Below are 24,142 nucleotides of genomic sequence, written 5' to 3'. Positions count from 1 at the left end.
ATTTCACATTCAAAAAATTACACCAATGTCCAGGAACTCCTAGTTTCAGTGCTGCTTGCACAATTAGATATGTATTGAAGTGGGATTATCCTCTCAAATGTCTTAATAGAAATAATAAAATGCAGCTTTGCATCAACATTTAATTTAATTGCACATGCTCACTTAATACCTGAAAAACAGAAAAAATCTGATTTTAAATCATCAGCATGTTAAGTGAGATTGGGAATTTAGCTAATTTGCAGTGACCAATAGTGTTTTTTTAAAAGTACACAAAAGCAATTTAGCAGCCCAAACTCACTTAAACATTGTAGCAACTGGCCCTCAATGCACAGGTATCATAAAATATTAACACAAGTTAAGAAAACACTGGGAAGCATTATATTCCTAGAGAATTTGCTAAGCTTGCATAATGTAACATATGTTGTCAATAACGTTTCTTCAGTTTAGAGATCTCTACCCTGTTCTCCAGAAGAAGGTCTCGTTTTTCCTCCCTCTATTCCAGCAGCACAGCTCCACCAAGTCCCTGTTGCCTGCACTTCTGTGGAGTGCCAGCAACTGCCAAAGTCACATTTTTAACTGGGCTTGGTCTTTCCCCACCTTTTCCTTCAGCCCTGAAACCAGCTTGAGACATGCAGGGGATACCAAGTCACCGGTCACCAGTGAGCTGGTCTCCGCAGGGGCCGCGGGCACCGGGAGCTGCCGCCGGCGGTGTTCCGCCAGAGCCGCGCCTGGCAGGTGCCAAGGCGCAGGAATGCGAGTCCTGCCCACTTGGCCAGCCTTGGACTGACCTTTAGTCGCAACAGGGAACAGGAGTTTTGTTAGCGAACACAGAGTTCTGGTCTACACATTTTTTAAATTGATTCTTTTATTGATGTGAAGTGCCCAGATGCCCTCACGACAGTCACTAATATAGATTTTGAAAATAAAATTAATTATGGGCCAGTCTGGACCACCTTTACTGTCACCATGTAGTACCCTTTTCTACAAGTAACAATGCTATCAACCAGCGAGCATGAGTGGAGTGTCTGAGGAGTATTTCATTACATCCCAAAACACCTGACCATGGAGGTCAAGATCACTGTCACCTCTCTATGCGTACACACACACACACACACACACACACACTCCTTCCTCTCCTCTCCTACCTTCCAAAAGGGGAGCCGAAGCACAGAAAAATGAACTGGCCAAAGGCAGTGTCAGAGCTGCGCCGCTCCGCGCTCCGTCCATCCGGAGCACGGCACAGGGAGCATGGCACAGGCAGAGCCTGAGCGGGAGCAGAGCAGCCTGGCATGCAGGCTAATCTGAATTACCCTCATCCAGCCCTCCAAATGGTTCCTCATTAGCTGCGGGTTAATGGAGTCCCAATGAGTAGTGTTATTTTCATCCCCTGCCTACTGAATACAAAATTCATTTGCAAATATCCTGTAAAATACTGCAAAGCAAGCCAAAGAGATATGACAACATAAGAGGCATACTATTTATGGAATGCACTTACCGTCATTTAGAAAAGGAAGCTGACATGAGCAACAGCCTAAATTTAGCAACACATTTAGTTTTTATTCACTAGTCACAATGACAACATTTCAGAAGGCTACCGCACACCTTGTGCGCCGAAAGGTTCCACTGAAATCAAGACAGACTTTGATCTGAAAGGAATTTGGGATCGGCTCCTTAATGAATACAACACTGAGTTAAATTAAGGCAATCACCATCTTGACTTTCTATTCCAAGTAGATATAAAATTACATTGATTGCAGGAAATGGTGGCATTCAAACAATATTGCAATGGCCAAAGCCTGAAAGCTAAATTCATTGTCAAGCTAAACTAGGCTTTCAGAGGGTACCATTGATTTGAGGCAAAAAAGCATCTGCAAACCACATTTTTTCAATTAATAGTGTAAAAGGCACAGAGTAAGAAATGAAAAACACAGGTCAATATTCCACATGCCACTCAAAGAAGCAGAGTCGGCATGAAGATACTATGCATATACATACACATGTATGTGTATATATATGTGTGTGTGTGTATGTGAGAGAGTGCATGTATGTGTTTTGGGCTTTTTAAGTTTTTTTTTAAGGCAGCCTGTACTACAAAAGCCAAATTTGAGATCCAGAGAGGCACACTGCATCTCTAAACAGCCTGACAATGCTCTTTTACCCATACTATCTTTACTTCAAAAGTAATTTCAAATCAACAGCACACAAAGTTAAACCTAGTTCTTTTGAAAACTCAGAAAAAGAATTAATTCGAACCCTTACCTTTGGCACCTTAAAGACTTTTGGCCATGACTTACCTGTATAAATAGAAAGAACTAATTTACTACAGAAATGCCCATGGGCAAACATGTTCTGGCTAATGAAGTGTTCAGCTTTTGCATGATTAACCAGCTGGTGGGGGTGGTGTAAAAATCACAGGGCATAAAATAATAAGAAAAATTGATTAGCAGCTCTCTTTTAAAGCACTCTATGAAAAATTTCCTTATTTTTGCTGAGCAGTTTGGAAAGTGACTGTACAGAAAGATAGACTTAAATGACTTACCAAGGAGTCAGGCAGAGACTGCACCAGGCACTCACTCCTCCAAGACCTGCATCGCAGAGAGGTTCAAGTGAAAAGCAAGATACCAACCAGCACCATGGCTGGATTACTTATACAACAGGTCCTGCCACTAGTCATAAGGGTCATTTTCTACTATATTGCAAAAGACATTATATAAAGTTAAAACCATGATTATGCCTTGACTCAGTTCAGCTTCTACCCCAACGCTCTACACTTGAACACCTGAGCTGGCTACAGCTATTCCCGTGAGCCAATTTAAGAAACGCCGCCATATGAGCCCCGGGATTCACATACTACTTAGAAATAATGCACATATTTAGGTGATGCCACACAAAAAAGATGGGGTTTGCATTTACTAGGGACAAAAATCCTCTTGCCCTTCTCACCCTGTACAAGGGGTTCCTTACAAGCTCACATGCTCTGCCCTCAAAATAGGACCTAATTAGTGTACAAATATTTGGTGGACAGGTCACGAAAATAAATTTATCATTAACTCTCCCCTAAACCAAGGCAGGTTATCCTGGAGCAGTTTCACTTCATACACATTTGCTCTGGGCAACCCTTCAGCTCAGGTACAACTGGCACATAAGTTTCTTTAAGAAGAAAACCCACATATTTTTACAGCATGGAATTACTGAAGAAACATGAAAAAGCTGCTCACATAAAACATACGTACCAGGAATAAAAAATAAAAGCAAAAATTTAAGTTACAGATAATTTGCAATAGGCCATTGTAATACTCAGAGTCCCTCTTTAAGGTCATTACTTCTATGGAAAATGCATGTTTTACAAATATTTATGGACTTTCAAAGACCTGTTTACAGCTATGTACCATGGGAGACGCAGGCAAAGGATTTGCATCTCAGGGATTTGCAATGTGTTCCAGCCCTGGGGATGCAAGCATAACTCCAATGCTGGGACTTCATGGGCTGGGAACCTACATTAACTCCCTCTGGCAATTTACAAGCTGTCCCCTTATATCCACAGCTCATTTCTAACCATAACCAGATATTGCCTCCTCAACAGTCCTCTCCTGTGGTATGTGATGGTATTTGACATACCTTCATATGCCCAGTTACCTGGATATTAATTCAATTCTTAGATCATTCTGGTATACTGTGCATGCTATGGCTCAAAGTACTCAATCACACGATGGGATTCTTAGTGAGGAGCAATAATTTTACCTGAAATTTTTTACAAGAAGAATCAAAGCAGAACTCTGAAGCCCATTTTCTTTCCATTCATGACTCCTGTATTTACTTTAATTACCATTTCCTGAGGAAGATCGTATCATTTTAAATGCACCCAAAGACTTTTCCGTGCAGTTTCCCTATAGGAACAAGGCAGGTTATCCTGAGAACAGATCACTTCACATGTACACCAAACATTCACACTGGCAAACTGGTCAGGCCCATGAAGGTTAGATAACTGTACAAATATTCCATAGAGGTCTTTTTTACTTATCAGGTACATCTGAGAAATCTTCCCACTAAATTCATGGTCAGTCAAGACTTCAGATATCAAAGAGGTTTTTGCCCATTTTCAAGGCATTGCTGGATCATTGGATCTTTATACACTTGCATAGATCTTGCCTTCAAGCCTTCTCTAACTTTTTGGAAACATATTAACACTTAAGAAAGTGGGCATAGAACAGACATGAGCAAACCGAAATAGAGGAAAACTGAAAACATTGGCATTTCTCTCAGTACATCAGTTATGAAAGAGCTATTTCTAGATAGAATTCACCATAAAAAGAGAAATTTCTCATTAAGCAAGAAGTAGCATTAAATTTCACTTAAGTCTAATTTCTCTGGTCATATTTGAATCATAAACCATTTCTAAAATGTCGCATATTTCTAACTCTGATGAACTGGGACCCTGACAACACTGGAGCTTGTAAGCTGTGTTTCAAGTTATTTTCAAACATGGTAACAGCCTAATATGGTTACAACACAATTTATTAATTGCAGCTAAGAAATTATGCTGTGCAGTATCTAAGTAACATCATAATTTTAGCTAGCCTACTTGTTTCAAAAGTAAAAAAAATTTTAAAGCCTGTTTGCTACAGAAAGTGAATGCTTGTTAAAACTGTACTTCTTAAAGGAATTCAGAAACACAGATATGAGGCACAGCTGGTTTACAAAAGGCAAAAGCTAATTCTTCAGACCTGTGCATCATACTCCAAAAGCTTTATATAATTATCTGTTTGTTTACTTTTGAGCAATTGCTTTGGAAGAGCCCCCCAGTGAGTGATGCTGTGTGCCCTGCAGAGGGGTCAAGCACAACACAGACACTGCACACTGCAGGTTTGCTTTCAAAGAACAAGCATACACAAAGGTATGTAGGTGCCTAACTCCACTTATAGCCACTCTCAGTGAAATTGATAGAGTAAGTGCCTCTGAGGACATGCTCCTTTGACATCAATGTGGATTCCTCAAATGGATCCAGGTCCAGGCTTTTATGGACACTAAAACAGCAGAAAGTGAAAATCATTCTACTTTGTGACTTCTTTATTCTCTTCTATATTGGAGTTTCTCTAAGACCATGATTCCTGGTAGAGGACACAACAGCCAAACAGGCTGGTCTAATTAACCAGAGTTTTTCATACTAATTAGGAACAACATGAGCATTAGGCAATCAATAGGACACCTTATGCCGCTACTGCTTAAGTCTGCTTTGACTACTTCTGGTTCAGCTGTACCCTTGAAGCATGTTTGGAGGGTTCTTCCTCACACCCTCCCACACAGCATCCATTTTTAGCAACAATAGCCTTTCTCATTACACTAGAAATTGATAAGCAACACTCTTAACCTATGTGATGCAACTAAAAGTCAGATGGAAAGTGACAAAAGGATTTTTATTTTGGTAAATTATTTTGATCACTTCTAATGTGATGATACACTTGACCAGTGAGTAACATAGTATGATACTCACCACACTGCAAACAAGTTTCATACAGACTTGTTTAACACACACATCCCACTCAGGAGCAAGGGGAGCCATGCTCCACCATTCACTGTACACTCAGCAATTCACTTCCAAATTCACATGAAATAACAATGCAATCATTTTTTCAAAAGTCATTTTAAACTCTTTCTGAATAACTTCTTAAGGACAGCTGGCAAGAAAGTAATATGTCTTAAGCACAGATAAAAACAGAAAACCTGTAAAGCATCTTTTCCAATTGAGAGGCTCAACTGCTAAAATTAGTTCTTGGAATTTCTCCTTTGGGTGCCAGTTCAGATCTTGCTCCAAATGACCACTAACAATGAATCCCGCTGACTTTAAAATAATCCACAACTACTCAGTAACACCTGTTTGCTAATTAGGTGCATGCAATCCCCTCACAAAACATCACATTCTCATACCCTTATTTTTAAAAATGCACTTTTGTTCCAGTGTCCTGAAACTAACTGTACAAACACAAAGAACTCAGATGCCCTCTCAACCCCCACTGGAAGTGACAAGTGAGTCCTTCTAAAATTGCAGACACATACTGTCAAGTGCAGGTGTTTGTAAACAAGTTTGGAAATGTTTCTAATTATAAACCATAGCAGTTCAAATTAGAAGTCCAATCCGCTAGCCTTAAAAAAAAGAACTTCCAAAAGTGTTCATCTAAATGAGAACAACCAGTGATGTTTCATTTAGTAGCAAGAGCAGAATTCCTGTGCCAAGCAGCACACTGCTCTTTATCAAACTTTCCACTATGAGTTACATTTCTTAAAAAAAAAAAAAGGATTTGATAAGAATTTTAATTTGCTGTCATACTATGATACTGTATATGTGAAAGTACAATCTAAAAATACCCTATTCACAGGTCTCCCGCATTTCACATAATTATAAAGAGGGAAAAGAAATGTTCCCAAATCTTCTGAATCTGTCTTGGCTGACAACATCAAAGTTCAGCTTTTATGGGGAGCTTCCCACGCTGACCTTCTGAGAACTCAAACCAAACTCTGCTTGAGGGAGCCTTACTCTTCTGGATGGAGTTCTCCTCAATAACCTAAACTACTGCAAAGCTCGGCTTGCCTGGCACAAAACTGCTGAGAGAGGAAACTCAGAGGGGCAATGCCAGAGCTCTGGCTGATGGAGATCTCGGGATGCTGCCACTGAACTTGAGGTGTCTCAGACTTGCCTTCACTACTCTAATGTGGAGGTCAGAAATGCAGCTCTAAGGAGCCACATGTTTTGACCAACACTTCAGACACAAGCTGAGAAAAGGCAAATCCTGCAGCCCTCAAACACCATTGACAGCGCACTAGGACAAAATAGTGCAGGCACAAAGATGGACTTTACCTTGTGGGAGTTTAGGGAGAAAGCAAAGCTAAGGGGAAAAAAGATTCATTAATCTCATTATTTCTTAAAGGAAACATAACAGCACATTTGAGCATGTCAGAATAGCTTCTGCTGATTACAACTGAGCAAACACGAAACAACTGCAGAGAGGCTCAACTATGGCCTTGATTCAAGAACAGGGTAGTCTCCTGCTGCACTGTCCTGAAGAAAATGGAAAGGAACATGGATTAAACAGTGAGGACCTGCTCCAGGAACAAGGTGGGACTGGCCCTGCCCAGCAGATATCCCTCTGTTCCCCACCTACAGCACTTGCAGACAGGCACTGCAAGGGGCAGGGGAACAACAGCTTTTCGTCCCCTGCACAGCCAGCCTCCTCCTCCTACTCCTCTGGCATGTTACCACAGAGGAAAAGCCCAAACCCATCCTTCTCAAGCACCAGGATGGAAAGTAAGTTGCCCATGTCTCTCACAGTCAGGGAGCTATTTCACACAATAACCACTATCCAACCTTTCCTTTTTCTTCCCTTCCTTTTCATTTTTAGCCCTTGCTCTGTAAAAATAATAGCGTAAAAATAATATTTTTCTGGAGAGCTTTTTGAAATTCACTGCATTCAACAAACATGACCATACCAGTTTAGTGCTCTACAGTCTTGTACCCAGCAAGTGCAGCGCTTTCAAAGCAGGAGTCCTGCAGGAGGCACTTCCTTTGCTGCAAGTCATAACACCATCAAATAATGGAATCAGTCGGGTTGGAAGGGACCTTCATGGTCATGTAGTTCCAAACCCACTCTGATGGGCAGGGACAGCTTCCACTACACCAGGTTGCTCTAAGCACCATCCAACCCAGCCTTGAAAACTGCCAGGGCTGAAAGCATCCAGTTTCTCTAGGCAACCTGTTCCAGTGTCTCACCATCCTCACAGTAAAAATTTCTCCCTAATTTCTCATCTAAACCTGCCCTCTGTCAGTTCAAAGCCATCCTCCCTGGTCCTATCATTATACTCTGCTAAATAGTGTGTCCCCATTCATTCTTACATGTGGCCTTTAGGTACTGGAGACTATAGAATCTCCTCAGGGCCTTCTCTTTTCCAGGCTGAACAACCCCAACTTCTCTCTGCATAGGAGAAGTGCTCCAGCCCTCTGAGCATCTTTGTGGCTTCCTCCAGACTCACTCCAATGGGTCCACATTCCTCCCATGCTGGGGACTCCATAGCTGGACACAGCACTCCAAGTGGGGTCTCATCAGAGCAGAGGAGAGGGGGAGAATCCCCTCCCTCAACCTGCTCACCATGCTGCTCCTGCTGCAGCCAGGATATGGTTGGCTGGGATGCAAGAGCACATTGATCAGTTTTATTGAGCTTCTCATCAACTAACCTGTAGCTTAAGCCATTCCCTGTCTTTTTAAGCCAACTCCTTTTTTTTTTTTTTTTTTTTTTGCGACATAAGTAAGGGATGGAGAATCCACTTTGGTGAAGGGATCACAGTAATTAGGAATAGAGTGATGGTGGGTGCATCTCACCTGCAGCTGGTGGCCTCTACCCCTCTTTTCCTAGGCTTGGGTACCTCATCCTCCCCTTTCCTGGCCCGTGCTGTGAGAGCTCCCTCTCCTGTTCCAGTTTAACCGATGTTAGACCTTGTCCTACTGGAAGCGTGGCCTTAGTGAACAGAGCAGGTTCTAAGAGAGTCTCAGCAAACTAAGTTTCCTGCTACAAACTGACATCAAAATAATTCCCTGAGGGAGTATAAACTTCCAACCAAAACCTATGAAATTTACTTTATTAAACATAGATTTATATTCACATGCCCAAGTTGGTATACGTACTATGGATATTGTGCATATACAATATATACACATATATACCCACATGTGTATGGCACATACACAGATGTAGGATTGCAAATCTTTAATGCTACTAACCTCATTGCTATTTTAATTCCAAGCAAGGATAAAAATCATTAGTTTCTACAAGACATCTAAACTTCTGAATGTACCCACACTGGACTCCCTTTGAAAAATGGTTTTTTCCTAAATGAATACATATTGGAGCTGTATTTGCAAGTCTAAAAAAACCACGCTTTTTACTGGGTATATAAATATTTTAATTAACAATAAGTATGTATTTAGGAGATTCTGCATCAAAGTCTAGATCAGTTAGGGCAATTAACCCATTACGGTTTTCTAAGATATCAGATGAAAGAAAATAGGAAATTAGGAAATGCATAAGGAATTTAGTAAATGCATAATCAGACTTTAAGCATTTGAGTGGTAAAATAATCTCAGATAGTGCTTTATTTCTAATATTTTCTGCATGCTCAAAATGAAAGCATGAAGAGCAGCGCAATTGCATATATCTTCTACCAAAAATAGCTGAAAAATACTATAGAAGAGTGCCTGCTGGGTTGGTTATAAAAGTAAAGTATAATCCATTAACTGCTAATTAGAAGCATCAGAAGCAGGCTTTGCTGCAATAAGAGCTGGCCCCTAAGTAGATGTTTCTGTAACCATTTAAAGGCACAGGGTTTCTCCAGTTGCTGAGAATGGAGCTTGGATGGTTTCAGCATAAAGGCCATGTGAAAAGAGACTGTGGCACTTGGCCATGTTACCCAGCTGTTTTCTAAATATGATGACAGGTGCCATTTTTTCCATTTGATCGTGGAACGTAATACATCTTCAAACAAATTTTCCCCAACTAGTCTGGTGCAGTTACATTTCAGAGATTCAAATGTAAGAATGTTTGCTTTTTTTCTCTGACAGACACATATTGCAGGCTCTTTGGCAGATATTTCATTATCAGCCTTTTTCTCAAAGCTGAATTTTTAGTTTATGTATTCTTTTGCTTTTTACTGCCATTGTAGGAGGGAAACAACAAGCACTTGGGCAAAGGATTTAATTCTGAAGGAATTAAGAAAGGGGGGAGGAGCTACTATGTACAATTAGACAATAAATTTTACTTAAGAAAGAATCCTCTTCCCTTTTGTTCACTACTTCCTAAAGGATGGGAATCATTGCCATAATTTCTCCTCTTCTTTATCTGACTAGCTACCTGGTCAAACTGAGCTCCTTTCCTATCACTGAAAGACCAAACAGATCTTTTGATTCGTTTGCCTATGAAAAGGTCTTAAAGGGTTAGAGCAAAAAAAGGTGAAGCCAGAAGAAATCCCAGTACTCCAGCTCCCTGCAGAAGTACCCAAGACACAAAAAGCAGCAATTATGGACATGAACAACAAGAGATGATGCCTTGAAGTGGACCATAGGCTCCAAACCCCAGCCACGCAGCATGTGGAGCCAAAGGGAGCTCCGCTTCCTCCAGGGCTGGAGGGGCCTCGAGCAGTGCAAGAGGACAGGATACAAGTCAGGCTGCACAACTCGAAAAATCAGGAGAAAATCAAGCAGATAACTAACTTCCCGTGTTAAAAAAGGGATGTAGCTGGCACAAGGGGAAATAGTTCGGGTCAATGTTTTGAGCTTTTCATCTCCATGGATCGATCAACTAGTAAACATAGGAAGAAAACTTGTGTGGGGCAGGAAATGAGGGCATTTAGCTTTTTTCTTTCTGCCCTATTTTCATCTACAACACAGAAGAAACTCATTTCATTTAAAATGGTGAAATAGGGGCATCCATTAAGGAAATTAAAATGGTAACAGATCATTTTAGAAAGGTAAACATCTAAGAAACAATAAAATTAAGATTACAGTAGAAATAATAAAATCAAATTTACTTTAAACCAGCATCTTAAATACTTGTTAACCCTGGCAGAAACACTTACAAGGCAGATGAGTATATCTGTTTTCATTCTCTATGTAGGGAAACAACCACAAAATGCCCCAAAGCCACAGAGGGAGTCAGTGTCAAAGACATGATTAGTAGTTCAGAAGTTATCTGATTCGGGTCACATGGTGTTCCAAAAACCATACCTAAATATAGCATGCAAGAGATCTGCACAAAGAGCAATCCCATGATGGGAGCACACTAAACTCTCCACAAAATTAATTAGGGTTATTTTGAGGCAACCAAAGGAAAGCAAGAAGGAAAAAAAAAATCAATCCTTGCCCTGCCCAGTTTTGCAAGAGCAGATGTCTCTGGTATGAACAAGCCTCAGTGTGCAGCCCAGGCACTCAGGGAGGTGGTTCCTGGGGAAAGCCCCACACAGCACCAATGTGGAAGGTGGGTGGGGGACACAGTGTGGCTATATTAAGGAATGCAGCTCACTGGGGAACAGGATGACCCTGTCAGCAAGGGGATCAGCAGGAACCCAACACTTGAGTTCTTCTGTTGCTTTTAACAGCATCCTTCTAACACAGAAACAAAACCACCTTTTTGGAAAAGGAAGGTCTATGTAAACAATACCCTTGGCACAGACCAAGACTCTTGGGGAAAAAAATGAATGCTTCCCAAGGTAGACTGGAAAGAAAATTCCCTGCTGGAAGTTGTTATCCCTGAAATCCTCCATTAGCTTTGCCCCTTGACAAGGAGCATTTTCTCACACAGCCTAAAGAGCTACTTCTAACAGCCTTCCCTATGTGTAGGCATAAGGAGCAATCTCATGGAAAAGCATGCAGATCCTCAAAAGGCAGCGGGAGCAGGAGAAAGGAGATGTATTCCTCAGATATTCTGTTTCTTTTGGTCCCTCTCTGTTAAGTGGGCACATTTTTTCCTATGTTTCCTGAACACTGAATTGCCAGGTGGCTTCTGACCTCTGCTGACCTACAAGATGATTTCAGCCAGCTGGCCTAGTTCACAATTTCCCTATAAAACCTATTTTTAAAAAAATAAATTTTCAAAAACTCTGCTGGTGAATGCCATGGCAAATATTTTAGGATGACCACAATCATCAATTCACTTGGGCATCACCTTTGTTCCCAAGTACCAGGGGGAACACCATTCTTCTCTCAAGCACTGGAACACGCACGACACGTTGATGTTACCCTGAAGACCCGGGCAAAGCTGAAGCAGGGGCTACAGAGAGCAGGACAAAGTGCAGGACAAAGCTGAGAAGAGGCAGAGCTGTGAGGAATGCTGCTGTCAGCAGGCAGAAAGCAGGCTCTTGAGCCCAGACCACGGAGCAGGTGCTCCAGAAGGCAGGTAACAAAACAGAATGAGCGTGGGACACAAACTGCAAATTTCGGCTCCAACGCTTCAGGCCATTAGCAGGTGCTTCAGGCAGTCATCCAAATCAAAGTAAGAAAGTGGAAAGAGCCAAATGCTGGTTAGAGGTTTGCTAACATGAAATCCCAGAACGGGCAGTTAAAACACTTCCCCATTGTGGGAGCGGGCTAATAGGAAAAGAAGAAACAAACAAAAAGCATATGCAATTTTTGTAAAAACGGCTGTGTTGGGGATTTTACTATCCTGTACTCAAGCCCCAAGATGCAAATGTTGGCTGGGATGCTGAGATCAGCAGTTATATGTCCTCAGGTGGTTAGAGACAAGATAGAAAAGAGCTGGCATTTGGGGAAAATAGAGGGCCCATTTGATAATGCTTCACTTGAGCGTAAGAGGGTTTCCCCTGTGGGTATTGTCCCAAAGAAAGCTCCAGGCAAGTTTAGAATGGTTCATTACTTGCCACATCTAGAAGGTGAGTCAGTTAATGATTACACTGACTCCCTTTTGACTTCAGCTTCACGTGTTTTCAATCTGAGAACAGTGCTCTCATCAAGTCAAATACCACTCACCACAAACAGAAATACAGAAGATATCTGCTTTTCAGATGCTCGTGGCACAACTGTAGTTATTATATCTGTCAGGACTTTCCTGGCGCTTTGCAAATCATATTTTTGGTAGCTAACACACAGCATTCGCAACCCATGTTCAGGGAGTTGTCTCTTTTCTATAATAATGGACAGTTCAGAAACCTGGGACTTGCTTTATTGAGACTGGTCTCCAAACGGCCAAATATTGGGGCCTTGAATGGATCCTTATAAAATCCAAATATCTGCTTCCTCAAGGGTTAATTCCCCAATGTCTCCTCAACCCAGAACAACACTACCTAGTTTAATTTGCCTTACACAGATATAAGAAATAGAAGTGGCTACTCCGAACAGTTGTTGGTGCAGGCTAACTCTACTGGCCAATGATGGTGTATTTTAATCAGAGGGTCACTTGAACATTATTGGTAAAGTTCTCCTCGCTGAGGCCTGTGTCCCTTGCCAGAGGCTAGCAGGCTTGACAGGAGAGAAACAAACTCCTTTTATCAGAGTAACACGAGTCAATATGTGGAAAGATACTTCCATCTGCTCTGTGTTGCTGGTGACATGACATTACCGTACAATTTGGTATATGTTTGTAACAGAACAGATAAAACAGGATGGCTCAGCTACTATCGTTTATGTTCCACATGTATGGGGGTTCTCTCAAGCCCTTTTCTATAGGAGCAGCTAAGACTCACTATGGAAATTCTGAGGGGAAAAAACGCGTTGCTGATTATTTCAGAGAGTTAATGGCACAGACAGACAACTATGGTGCAATTCCAAAAAATAAACAAATTCTCCTTCTCAAACTGTTCTCCAAGGAGATGCATTTGGTCGGGTACAGGAATCGCCAAAGGAACCTGCTGCATCCAGCAACTTGCAGACACACACAACCTACTAAACACAACCCCTGAGTAGAGTGGCCTGTGCTTTCTGCATTAATTTTGTGTCCCTGTATGTTACCAGATCCCTGGGACTTTCATGGTCTGTGGGCAGCAAATCGGCTGAGCCAAAAGGGAAGGTTCCACCTGACTAGGCCAGGAGGAGCTATATTAAGCTTGTCTCAGCTGGAGGTCATTCTGCATATTTTGAAGGCTGCTTTCTTGGTAGCTGGTCAAGCAACCAGTGACCAGAAATTAAGAACCTAATCTGTATAACATCCATAATACTCAGAACACTTCTGAAGTCCAGACCCTACGCATATAAAGTTCTTAATTTCCAGAATGTTTGACCATTCCTCTCAGGGCCAAGCAGGCTCTCACATTTGTTAAGCACTTGCTTCATGTCTCATTTCTAGTAGGCTGCTGGTAGCCCTGCAGCCAAGAATTCATTTCCACAATTCCAGAACATTTTTGATACTTCCTGACCAAAAGGCTTTGCAGTAGAAATTGGTTTCTGTCACCATCTGTTGTTCCATAGTTCGGAAGGGCTAACATTTTCCTTCAAGAGGGAAAAAGCTGGGGAGGATGCATGGCCAATACTAATGGAATAGATATTCTTTTCCTTACTGTCACTTTATAGGGAAGGCTTGGCCTATTTCTCAGCAGCTGTGAAATTGTCATCAGCAGGATTCTTTACAAAGCTTGGTGGCATATGGAATATATTGCTCACTTCTTAATACTATAAAAACAACCTTGCTGCATAACTGAGCTAGGCAAAGAAAGCAGGTGCTTGATAAAAAGTAATTCTTCATGCATCAAGTCTCTATAGATTTTGCAGAAACTCTAGACAAGGATATTTTGGAGACAAGTACGGGTTTGAATTAACTAAACAATATTTTACAGAAGCCCCCAGGCTTCAGAGGTGGGACAGTCCCTTAAAAATCAGCAGGTGAAATCACTGTGCCACAGGATAACATCATACTCTGCCATTCACAAAGCCAGCGTTCACCTTGCACACCAAAGGGAAGTGTCACTTCACCCTCCTCTGTAACACATTAAAAACTGCTCTGCAAGGGTTCCATCTCCATTTCTGATATGGTAAGAGATTATTTATTTAGCATCAGTTTTAGACCATCACTTTTTGTCACAGCCTGGCCTTATTTTTACAGCTTCTTAACCAATAAGTAAATGAAACAAAATAATCACAGTAACAATAATAATAGTAATACAAAAAGTCCATGGCGTTCTGGTAACCTTACACACTGAATTGCAAACACAGGGCTAGAATTGCAGGAGTTTAGGTGATTCTCACTACAGGAGACACACAAAGAACAAAGGGTAAATATGTTGAATATGCTGGTCTTTAAGTAGTCAAGAGCATTGCAAAAAAAGCATGAAAGTAAGATGAAGCATCAGAAAAGGAATGATGGTGTGCTGCAGTTATGTGCCCACTGCTGTATACTCCCCAGTGAATGTCCATTCAGCCATCCCTGCACATACACACACAGATATATTCATGGTCATCTGTGCCCTGCTGCACCCTAGAATGGCCCCAGCAAGTGAAACCAAAGGGCCACTTAGGCTGATTGGCTTGTCTGGGCCCATGGCAAACAGCAGATGCTTAGTGAAGGTCATGGAGCAGGGGTATAGGGACAATTCCCCAGACTACTCTTCCCAACATCCATCTATTTGTGGCTCAGAGACTTCCTTTAACAAAATACATACAATTTTTCCAGATTACTGATCTGCTTTTAGAAATCTTCACTTGCAGTTACAGATGATTACTCAGAGCAAGGTTCTCCAGCTACATTGCATGTTTCTTGTACTAAGTGAGCTATTACATGTCGATATGGAAAAATCCAGCCTGCTGCCCTCATCCCAGAGGGAAGGGCAAACAGAGTATTTGGGCAGCCTGTGCTGCCTGAGCTGCTGTACAGGTCTTCTGTGCACAGTCCAGATAGAAAAGAGGTCTGCTGCAGCCATGACAATGCACAGCAGACTATGATGGTGGAAATTTGGAAGTGCTGTCCTATAGGTTAGGATTTTGAGCTGCGCTTAAGCGATTAAAGCCATAAATACACATCTGTCATCTATGGGGCTCTGAAGCTACCCTTTGATCTCCTGTCACTGCTTAGATAAGTGGCCTTTTAGCAAAGCAGGATAGGGAGCACATTGCTGGACACTGAAGAAGTACCAGCTACGTGGACAATCACGGGACAGCATGCACCTGTCACCTTCCCACAGTAACACAGCGAGAGGGTCATCACTCTTCCAGAGGCATCCAAAAAAACAGTTCTTGTTCACAGTTCAATATGTTTGCTATTTATGCGCCTCCTCGTTGCTCAAATATTCTTTGTCCTGTATTCTTTACTTTTGCTCTGTATTCTTTAACACCCAATAAAATGAAGCCAGAAAGAGAGAGGCCAAAGGGAAGTGCAGTATCCAAGAAAAAAAGATTCTCCAAGCAGTTTCACACTCTATTCATGTAATACACAAACCAAAAACAATACAGACTAAAGCCTACTATCTAACCAAGCAGGCTTAAAAAATATTTAGCTCTTTCTATCATCCAGGAATCTCAAAATACTTTACAAAGGTGTGCAGATTGGGAAGAGTCAGTAGCAAGCTACTCCTAGGCATTTGTTCTTTCCATTAGAGTGCATAACCACCTCCAATTCTCTTGCAGCTGGCACGGAGAGATGTGAGTGTGCATTAAAGGAATAGTTTTTCCTTAATTTCCTACGCACTGATTGCTTTTAATACATTGTTTCAGACATTCTGTGTAAAAAAGTAACAATATACCATGCACCAATGTTACTTAAACTACTACATGGGCAAGTAATACTTCATGCAAGATGCAGTCTTCCTTTCAGTTACAGTAGGAATGTAGTCAATAACCAAGATACAAATGCCTGTTTTCAAAAACTTGAAACAAGAAAGAAGTAGGCTTAACCATCATCAAGGAAAAAAAATTATGATAAAGGAAACAAAGATAAAACCATGAAGAGTTTTGTAGAAATAGGAAAAGTCAATGCCTTCCTCCAAAAGAGACAAGCTTGCAGAAAATATCACAGGAGTGTTTCATAACAAAATTCAAATGCCAACATGGAGCAGAAATACTTGGAAAGCTTGAAGTCTTACTTTCAGCATGACCTGTCAAAATCGGCATGGAGAGCAAAGTCAGTTGATAAAACATTCCTACATCAGCCTGCACTCTCAAATCAGAAAGCTTCTGTCAACAAGTTCTGGTCTTTGCTACAAAAGTGAGAATCAACAGTAACACCTGAAAAGGCTGAGATTTGATGTCAGATTTTAAAATATTTGTTGATCAACTTATATTTTGCATACATCAATGCCTATGTGCTTCTGATCAAGGGCCATAGCTAATATAAATGGTGTATCAAAACAAATACTTGTCAAAATGTTTCTATTTGGTTGGGTTTTTTTAAGGTTTGCAGGGAAAATACTATTGTTCAGACAAAAAAAAAAAAAGTCAAAGAAGAGAAAAAAAACCACCAAAATTTGATCTCCACCCTCTCCAGTTAGAACCGTTGGTGTTTGTGTAAACTCAGTTCAGGGAAGACATAAATAGCATCTTTTTAAGCTAATGATTTTCACCACAGGCCATTTAAAACAGGTGTTAAGAGTGGCCCTGAAACAGATCCCATCTGTGTTCACCTAAGTCAGCTTATTTTTGTTTTGCTCCATTTTAATGTATGTATACATCCTGTGTTTCCAGCTTGTCTTTTCAGCCCACTCCCGTCCTCCGCACTCCCAATCTGTCAGCCAGACTCCAGGGACAGGAATTAAAAATGACCACGTTTAAAAACTGTACCTCCCTGTGTAACAGACTTAACAGAGGCAGAAAGACTAAAAAGCGGAAAAGTTCCCCATGGTCTTTGCCTATTAAATCCCACAGCTTGCCAACAGCAGGGCACGTTTTAGTGTCAAAGAACAGGGCACTGGCTTGCATTTCTGTGTGATGGAAGAGCGGGGGTACTCCTGTCTCTTTACATTTCACATCACACTGTTTGTGGAGAAAGTTGACAACACCAGGATGCTCAAAAACACCCTGTACTATTACACAGAGGAAGCAAGATGCATGCTGAGAAATAGTGCTGACACCAGAATACGGTTGATTCAGCAGGCAGTATTTGATTAAAGTAGGATTAAATACTCATCAGACTTGCTTAAAAATAATTTTGCACCCATCCCATCAGTCTGCATCATTCTCTATCTTACAATATTTTCCACCATTAAAAAGAAAGAGAGGTAAGTTTCTTTTCATCATATCAGCAAAGAGGTAGGCAAAGTCCTTGAAAAGACTAATGCAAGAAAGTAGAAGGAAGGATTCAGTCAACTGGCAACCAAATAGAAGCCTCCTGATATTTCCCACTGAGAAGTAACAGGATCTGGGCTATAGATATGTTTGTCAAACATATCTATAGCAGGGATAATTAAGTTAGTGCAGCACTAGGTGCATGCTTTGAAGTGTTCATGCAGTTGCTATACTGACTTTTCTTTCACCTGGTAGGTTAAGCTCACCATCTCATACTTACTTGCAGACTCATGACCTATCCTCTGTCCTCATTATCACTTCATTTCTGATAGCTGAACATCTTGGAAATGATATTCAAAGGTTTTGTTATAAATAAAGGAGACTAACAGAAGCCTAAATACAGACTCCTGTCACCGAGGAATAACCGCCTGGAACTTCTTATGGCTCCTTTCTGCCAAGGAGTTCAAGTAACTTTACAAACAAACAAATATTCTTCTAAGGTAGGTATCGCTATTTTTTCCTTTTTCAAGGCCTCTTGTGATTAGCATCCAAACCCTTGATCCCCAGTTTCCTGTAACTGGAAAAAAATGGGGAAACAGACAACATTCTTGGCCTCCTTCACAAAAAGCCCCAAGGGTGTTTCAATTTCTATACTGGTATCCCTCAGAATAACAGGGTCAAAATATAAAACAGAAAGCTTTAAACTCCCTGTCTTTGGCAGTAATTTTTACTCCACATTATTACCAGCAGTGATACCTTTCCTATAAAGATCAAACCTAACACGATGGTGAGGATTCTGCTGGGGTTTCTGTCACTGGCAAGAGCAGCACCCGAGTGTGCAGAACCTGCAGTGATATCCAGACTGATTCCCACCGATCTCAGGGAAGCAAAGACATTATCTTGTATGCTTTTCCATACAGCTGGGGGGTGATTTCATATGCAAAGATCTTCACTTACCTACATCCTTCTACAAATCAGAGTTCTCTGCTGTCTCTTCTTCAGCCAACTCAATAGGGGGCCTAGCAGCAGTCTCCACTTTCCTACCCCAAGTTTCTAAGGCAAAAAAAATCACTACCTTTATTTAAATCAGTGTATTTCTAACTGGGATGGGACCCTGCACACACAATACAAGTCACAAGACAGTGACTGGATCGTGACTGGAGCCCAATAGACTGGATCAGGATATGCACTCCTGAATTTCTCTCCACTCAAAAGTAACAGGCATTAACTTCTGAGCAAGAGACACAATTATGAGAAAGACAGCATCTGCCCTTGTGCCTCCTCTGTTATACAATTTCTACTTATTCTGTCAGAGACTTGCATTTTGGGTATTTATGGATCTGAGAAATCCGATGTCAGACATGAGAACCATTGACAGGGCAGGACTCTGCTGTAACTGTCCTTGTAGTGTCCATCCTGTGGCAACACATGGCTTTCGTTTTCCAGTAACATCAGACAAATGCATCTGTTTTAACCTATTCATTTGGCAAAAAAGAAAATACACTCTCTTGTTGCATTTGGTTGTTGCGCCTTTGCCTTTATTTCCAAGTTATTTCTTAGTTATTTGGGTTATTGTCCCCAGTACTTCATTTCTCAGGGCACTAACAGGCTGGCTGAAATCATATCTCCATTTCATACGAGGGCAAAAAAATCCCACCCAGAATCCTCTACCTGTACCCATTAAACAACCCACCAAAGTGCCTCAGAAGAGTCAAGCAGCAGACTTGCCTCTGACAGCTCAGTTGTTTTCAGAAAGAAAAAGCAAACAGGCAAGAGGGGGCTCAAAAGCTTGCCCTAAAATAGGAACCCTTACTCTTCTGAGGGCTCCAAGCCCATCTCAGGAGCAGCACCTCACCGGCACTGATGTGAAGCCCATGGCCTGACAGGCAGCCAGGGACCCCACGCACAGAGCCACTGTCAGTGTTGGGAAGCAGCAGTGAGCAAGGGAGACCAAATGTCCTCCTACATGCAAACCAGAGATTCCATTTTCTGCAAAGTTACCCCAATGATTAAAATGTTCTGTAATTTACCCTTAAAGGCCAGTCACGATGGGATCCACCAGAATCGATCTGTTATCTTTTACCTCCGCATATACCCCATGTGTGCCTTCCATAAGTAATATGCTTTACCAGATGAATGCTGGCAATATTTTCCACTAATTGCAAGAGTTACTAAACTGAACCTTAACTAAAATTAAGTTGACTATTAAAAGCTCAATGAGTAACCCAGCAAACGGAAGCACTGTGCATAGGATTTAGCAAGCATGCAAGTGATCTGGCAACCACCAAGGCACAATACTTGCTGAACTTCCTATACCTAAAATTGGTTCCATACAATAGTCATATGTTCGTGATGTATGATGAACTAATGCTCACAATGTTTGGGTGCACTAAAATGCCAAAATAAATGTATAATAATTCAACCATGCCATTCTAAAAACAAAGTGAGAAGATTGAAAGTTACAGATTAATTTACAACATATACTCTCCATTAAAATAACAGAGCTCCCTGTATCAGTTTTAAAAATACATTAATAATATCCTTAGCTATTAAGGTGTCATTATCATAGACAGTCATACAAATCTTACCTATCTGTATATAAACACTTCTAGGCTTTTTAAGGAGCATACACTGCACTTGTCATTACATGTTAAGTTTATTCATTGTATATAGGCTTTTCATGATTGCAGTTTCTAAATTTACAACTATATCTTTTTTGTGCTTTTATAATTTCTAGGCTATACTTCTATACAAATATGTTCTACATTCTGTATTTCTGTTTTCAGCACTGTGCACAGGTCCATAAATCAAAGGCAGCAAGAAATAATATTAAGATTGCACACAGTCTGGCTATCCTTAACAAACTAATAAACTAGGGATTTCCTGAGAAGAATTCTCCCTCTCAGGGGAAAAAAAAATAAGAGAAATATTCCTATCTAATTATGTGGATAAAAGATACTTTGTCACGAGAAGACAGAATGATTTGGGAGAAAATCTAAGAGATTTCCTAAATACTGTACCCATTAAAAAAAAAAAAAATCTGTATTTTAAAGAAGAGAAGGTCAAAGTGGACATATGCAGAGTTACGTGAAAGAGTTAAAGCCATTGATGAAAGACTATTTGCTGATAAGGATGCATCTATTTGAAATAGGATAGCATTTGGGACTACTCGAACAAAAGTCTACAGAAAACTGATAAATCAAGGAACTAGCAGGATTTAAACAAACAACAGACATGGCTGAGAACACATGAAATGTCACGAGTACAGCTGAGAAATAAGTGATGGCACAGGACCACTTACTCTGCTACTAACAAGACATTTGCTTTGGCCTCTGCAGAGTGAGACAGCTATCAATCCTGCCACAGCTCCAGAAATGCTTCAGACTGAAGCCCTAAAAAAAGTGGTTGTTATATCTGGGTGTGCACATGGAACACCCCAATAAGCCCAGCTTTCAAAAAACAAAATATCCACCATGTATCACACTCAGGTGAAACCCTAAGTGACTTGCAGAAAAGAGCTCTTCCTCCAAATACTGCTGTTACAAAACACCAGGGCCTGGATTCTCCAAGAAAACCTCTGGAAGTAATGCTAATTTCACATCCCAGTACCCACTTTTCAGGTGCTGTTCCTGTGCCATGGAGCCCTCAGCCCTGCTAGTCACTCCTGTGCCTCCTGTGCCCCCCAACTCAGGAGCAGCCATTGCTGAGCAAGGACAATCCAATGCTGCCAGCAGGAGAAGGCCAAGGCCACACTCATCTGCAGCCCCGCTTCATCTCTAGGAGCTCCATTTTTAAGCAGTGATAGTCAATTTTTTTAGTTTTGTTACCTTTTACAAGGTTCCCAGGCTGCTCCTAAAAGAAACCTACTGGAGGGTGCTTTCCTTCAAGGACACAGCTAGAGAAAATGAGAGATATCACACACAGAAATCCACCATTTTGCAAAAAGAGTTTGCACTTTCTGAAGTCCGCTGGGATGTGAGGGGAAAAATGGGAGCAGAGAGGCTCAACCTTGTCAGGATGGAAGTGCTTGAGAACATCCAAAGAAGATCTTTGGCCACCTGGGAAAGCTGGATATTGAAAACATAGGCACTCACACAGGTTAGGCAACTTCTAAGGTTAGGTGGCAGTTCAGTGGGGATATCGAGGATCTCAGTTTGGGCTTTCAATGCCTAAATCCCACTTAAGTCCCACTTAAGGCATCTAATCCTTTTGTGGATCTGGGCCTAAAGCCTTGCCAGGAAGGAGAGAGTCTATGCATGCAAAAGCCGATGGTCAGTGACAGTGTGGTTCTGTTAAAACTAAACTACACAGAGAACGACCTTATTTTGTACAAAGGAATAATGCAGAATAATCAAAGATGCGTTCTAGTCACAGAAAGTTAATGGAAAGTTAATGCATCTGATACAGATCACAGTCCTGCCTTTAGACCCTATGACAGTTACGCTGACCTGGAGAACATTACAACCCATAAATCATAGGTCTTCAATAGCTTGTGGGAAGAAGCACACTTGGAAATGTTCAAAAGACAAAATGACTACAGAAGTCCTCAAAAAAACACCTCTCTTATTCACAGAAGCTAAGAGGCACAACCAGAAAGGAGCAGAAATTTATAAAACACTGTAATGTTTACAAAGGGTTAATAATTCAAAGAACACCATTCTGTTATTCAGTGACCAACTAGTCACTGCTATGCTCCATGGAATTAAGTAGTTTCAGTTCAGTTTCTAATAGCCAGGAATCCATCTGGCAAAAGTTCCCAATTTATTTCTCACTTACCTGCAGTGCTGTTGGCTGGCTCAACCATGAAGTAAAGTGTGAGTGCATGTGGATAACAGTTTACCCTACATTCCCTACATCTTGTATCTCTATATCACAAATCCATTTTTAATTTTTTAAAGGTGCCTGTACTTACTCCCCCTTGAATTTAGTTGAAAGGACTGCAAATGTGATATTTTCATACACAAAATATCTTACTGATAAAAGTAATCTTGGCATAAAAGTACATAGAATTACAACAATACAATACAACTTAATGATTACTGTTATTACAAAACAGATATCATTAATTATTACTAATTATTTTCATGGTAAATATTTTTGACAGATCCCAGGTATGCACTGCAACATTTAACTGATTGCAATCACTAAGATTCCTCTATGGCTAAAACACTGAGGTCTCCATTTAGGGCATTCAAATACATCTTCCCAGAGCTCTGCTTCAAATGAAAATTCTCCTGCAGCTGCCCATCAACCAGCATCTGACCTTTATAAACCATGGGAGAAAGAAAGAGACATGCTTCCCAGTTCTTCCTATCATCTGCAGATGGCCAAAGAGTTCTGGCAGCTCACTCACTAAATCCTGCAAATTTTGCATTACAAAATCAGTATTCAATGCAAAATACAGGGGAGTAGAATAAGCACGTATGTCACGTAAAGGTCATTGTAAAGGTACCAAAGATACTTTAAGCAGAGGACAACTGCCCATTCTCCCATGCCACTGAAGTCCATGGAGTCATAGTGCACTCCTTCCTTCCTGAACACTGCATTATCCTCTCCCCTGAACATGGTTTCCTCTGGCAGGCTCAAAGATTGAAAAAGCCCCACCTGGTTTTCAAGGGCTGAAGGAATTTTTGATGCTTTGTAATCATCTCATGGTAAGGAGGCCAGTGTAGTTTCCCTGATTTACTTGGATATTGGTCCGGAGTCTCACTGTGCTTTCACCTGCATTTTACTTTCGGCTCTGGATTCTTTCCAGGATAAAGACGCAAAGTCAAGGTGGTATCTTTCCTGTCCAGCCACCTCCTCCCTTTTGGTAAAATGTTAATATACTGACAAGTCTGCTATACAGGAGGACGCCAATACCCTCTTAACATGGACAAAGTCAAACAACAGAAAATATTTTGCAATTTGGCATTCTTCCCCCCCAAATATTCCTGTGTAAATAGTTTCCCTTTCTCAAAAGTACGTCTTTTCAATAGAAGTTAGTCTATTTTTGCCTGCTGTTAACCTATGTATAAACTAAATCTCACCTTCCCAACTCACAGAAGCAATTGCCCCCTTGGTCTGGCAAGGCAGCTCAGAAAAATAGGGAGAGCAGGATTTCTCCTGCATCTATCTATGCATTTTAGTGGCAACTCATGCTTGGCTGAGACTGGTCAGCTGTAAGAGACTGATGAGAATTGTCTGAAATACTTCTGGTTGGAAAATATATAAATCAAAATTACTGGTAAAACAACAGAGATGTATGTGACACGTATGAAATATAGCAATAACCTAGAAAAATAAAAATAACCAAAGTTCCAGCCTAGGACTCTCACAATAAAAGTTTTCCAAATAATATAAACGTCACAAAACATAAATACACAAAACAGTAAGCCAGTACACTGCAAGGTGACAGCATTCTGCCTAGAGAACAGTAAGGGTTAATTTTCTTGAAGAAGTTT

General features: G+C 41.0%; 1 protein-coding gene across 10 annotated transcripts in view; it reads right to left on the bottom strand.

Moving 5' to 3' along the window:
• ESRRG (estrogen related receptor gamma) overlaps positions 1–24,142 on the bottom strand; it is a 390,382-nt gene that overhangs the window by 334,389 nt on the left and 31,851 nt on the right. For 2 of the 10 annotated variants that reach the window (XM_030945130.1, XM_030945135.1), the window contains exons 2-3: positions 2,540–2,585; positions 2,260–2,294 (exon numbers count right to left, since the gene is read on the bottom strand). The exons of 5 other annotated variants lie outside the window; for them this stretch is intronic. In XM_030945130.1, the coding sequence (XP_030800990.1) occupies positions 2,260–2,294; positions 2,540–2,585 (81 nt within the window). Of the gene's footprint in view, positions 1–2,259; positions 2,295–2,539; positions 2,586–3,741; positions 4,732–24,142 lie in introns of those variants that run through there. 3 more of the 10 variants (XM_030945139.1, XM_030945137.1, XM_030945141.1) reach the window with 2 other exon arrangements.

The sequence above is a fragment of the Camarhynchus parvulus genome, chromosome 3 (genome assembly GCF_901933205.1).
Source record: "Camarhynchus parvulus chromosome 3, STF_HiC, whole genome shotgun sequence".
Classification (NCBI taxonomy): Eukaryota; Metazoa; Chordata; class Aves; order Passeriformes; family Thraupidae; genus Camarhynchus; species Camarhynchus parvulus.
Note: the sequence above shows the minus strand (reverse complement) of the source record. Positions and strands in the feature narration are given on the sequence as shown.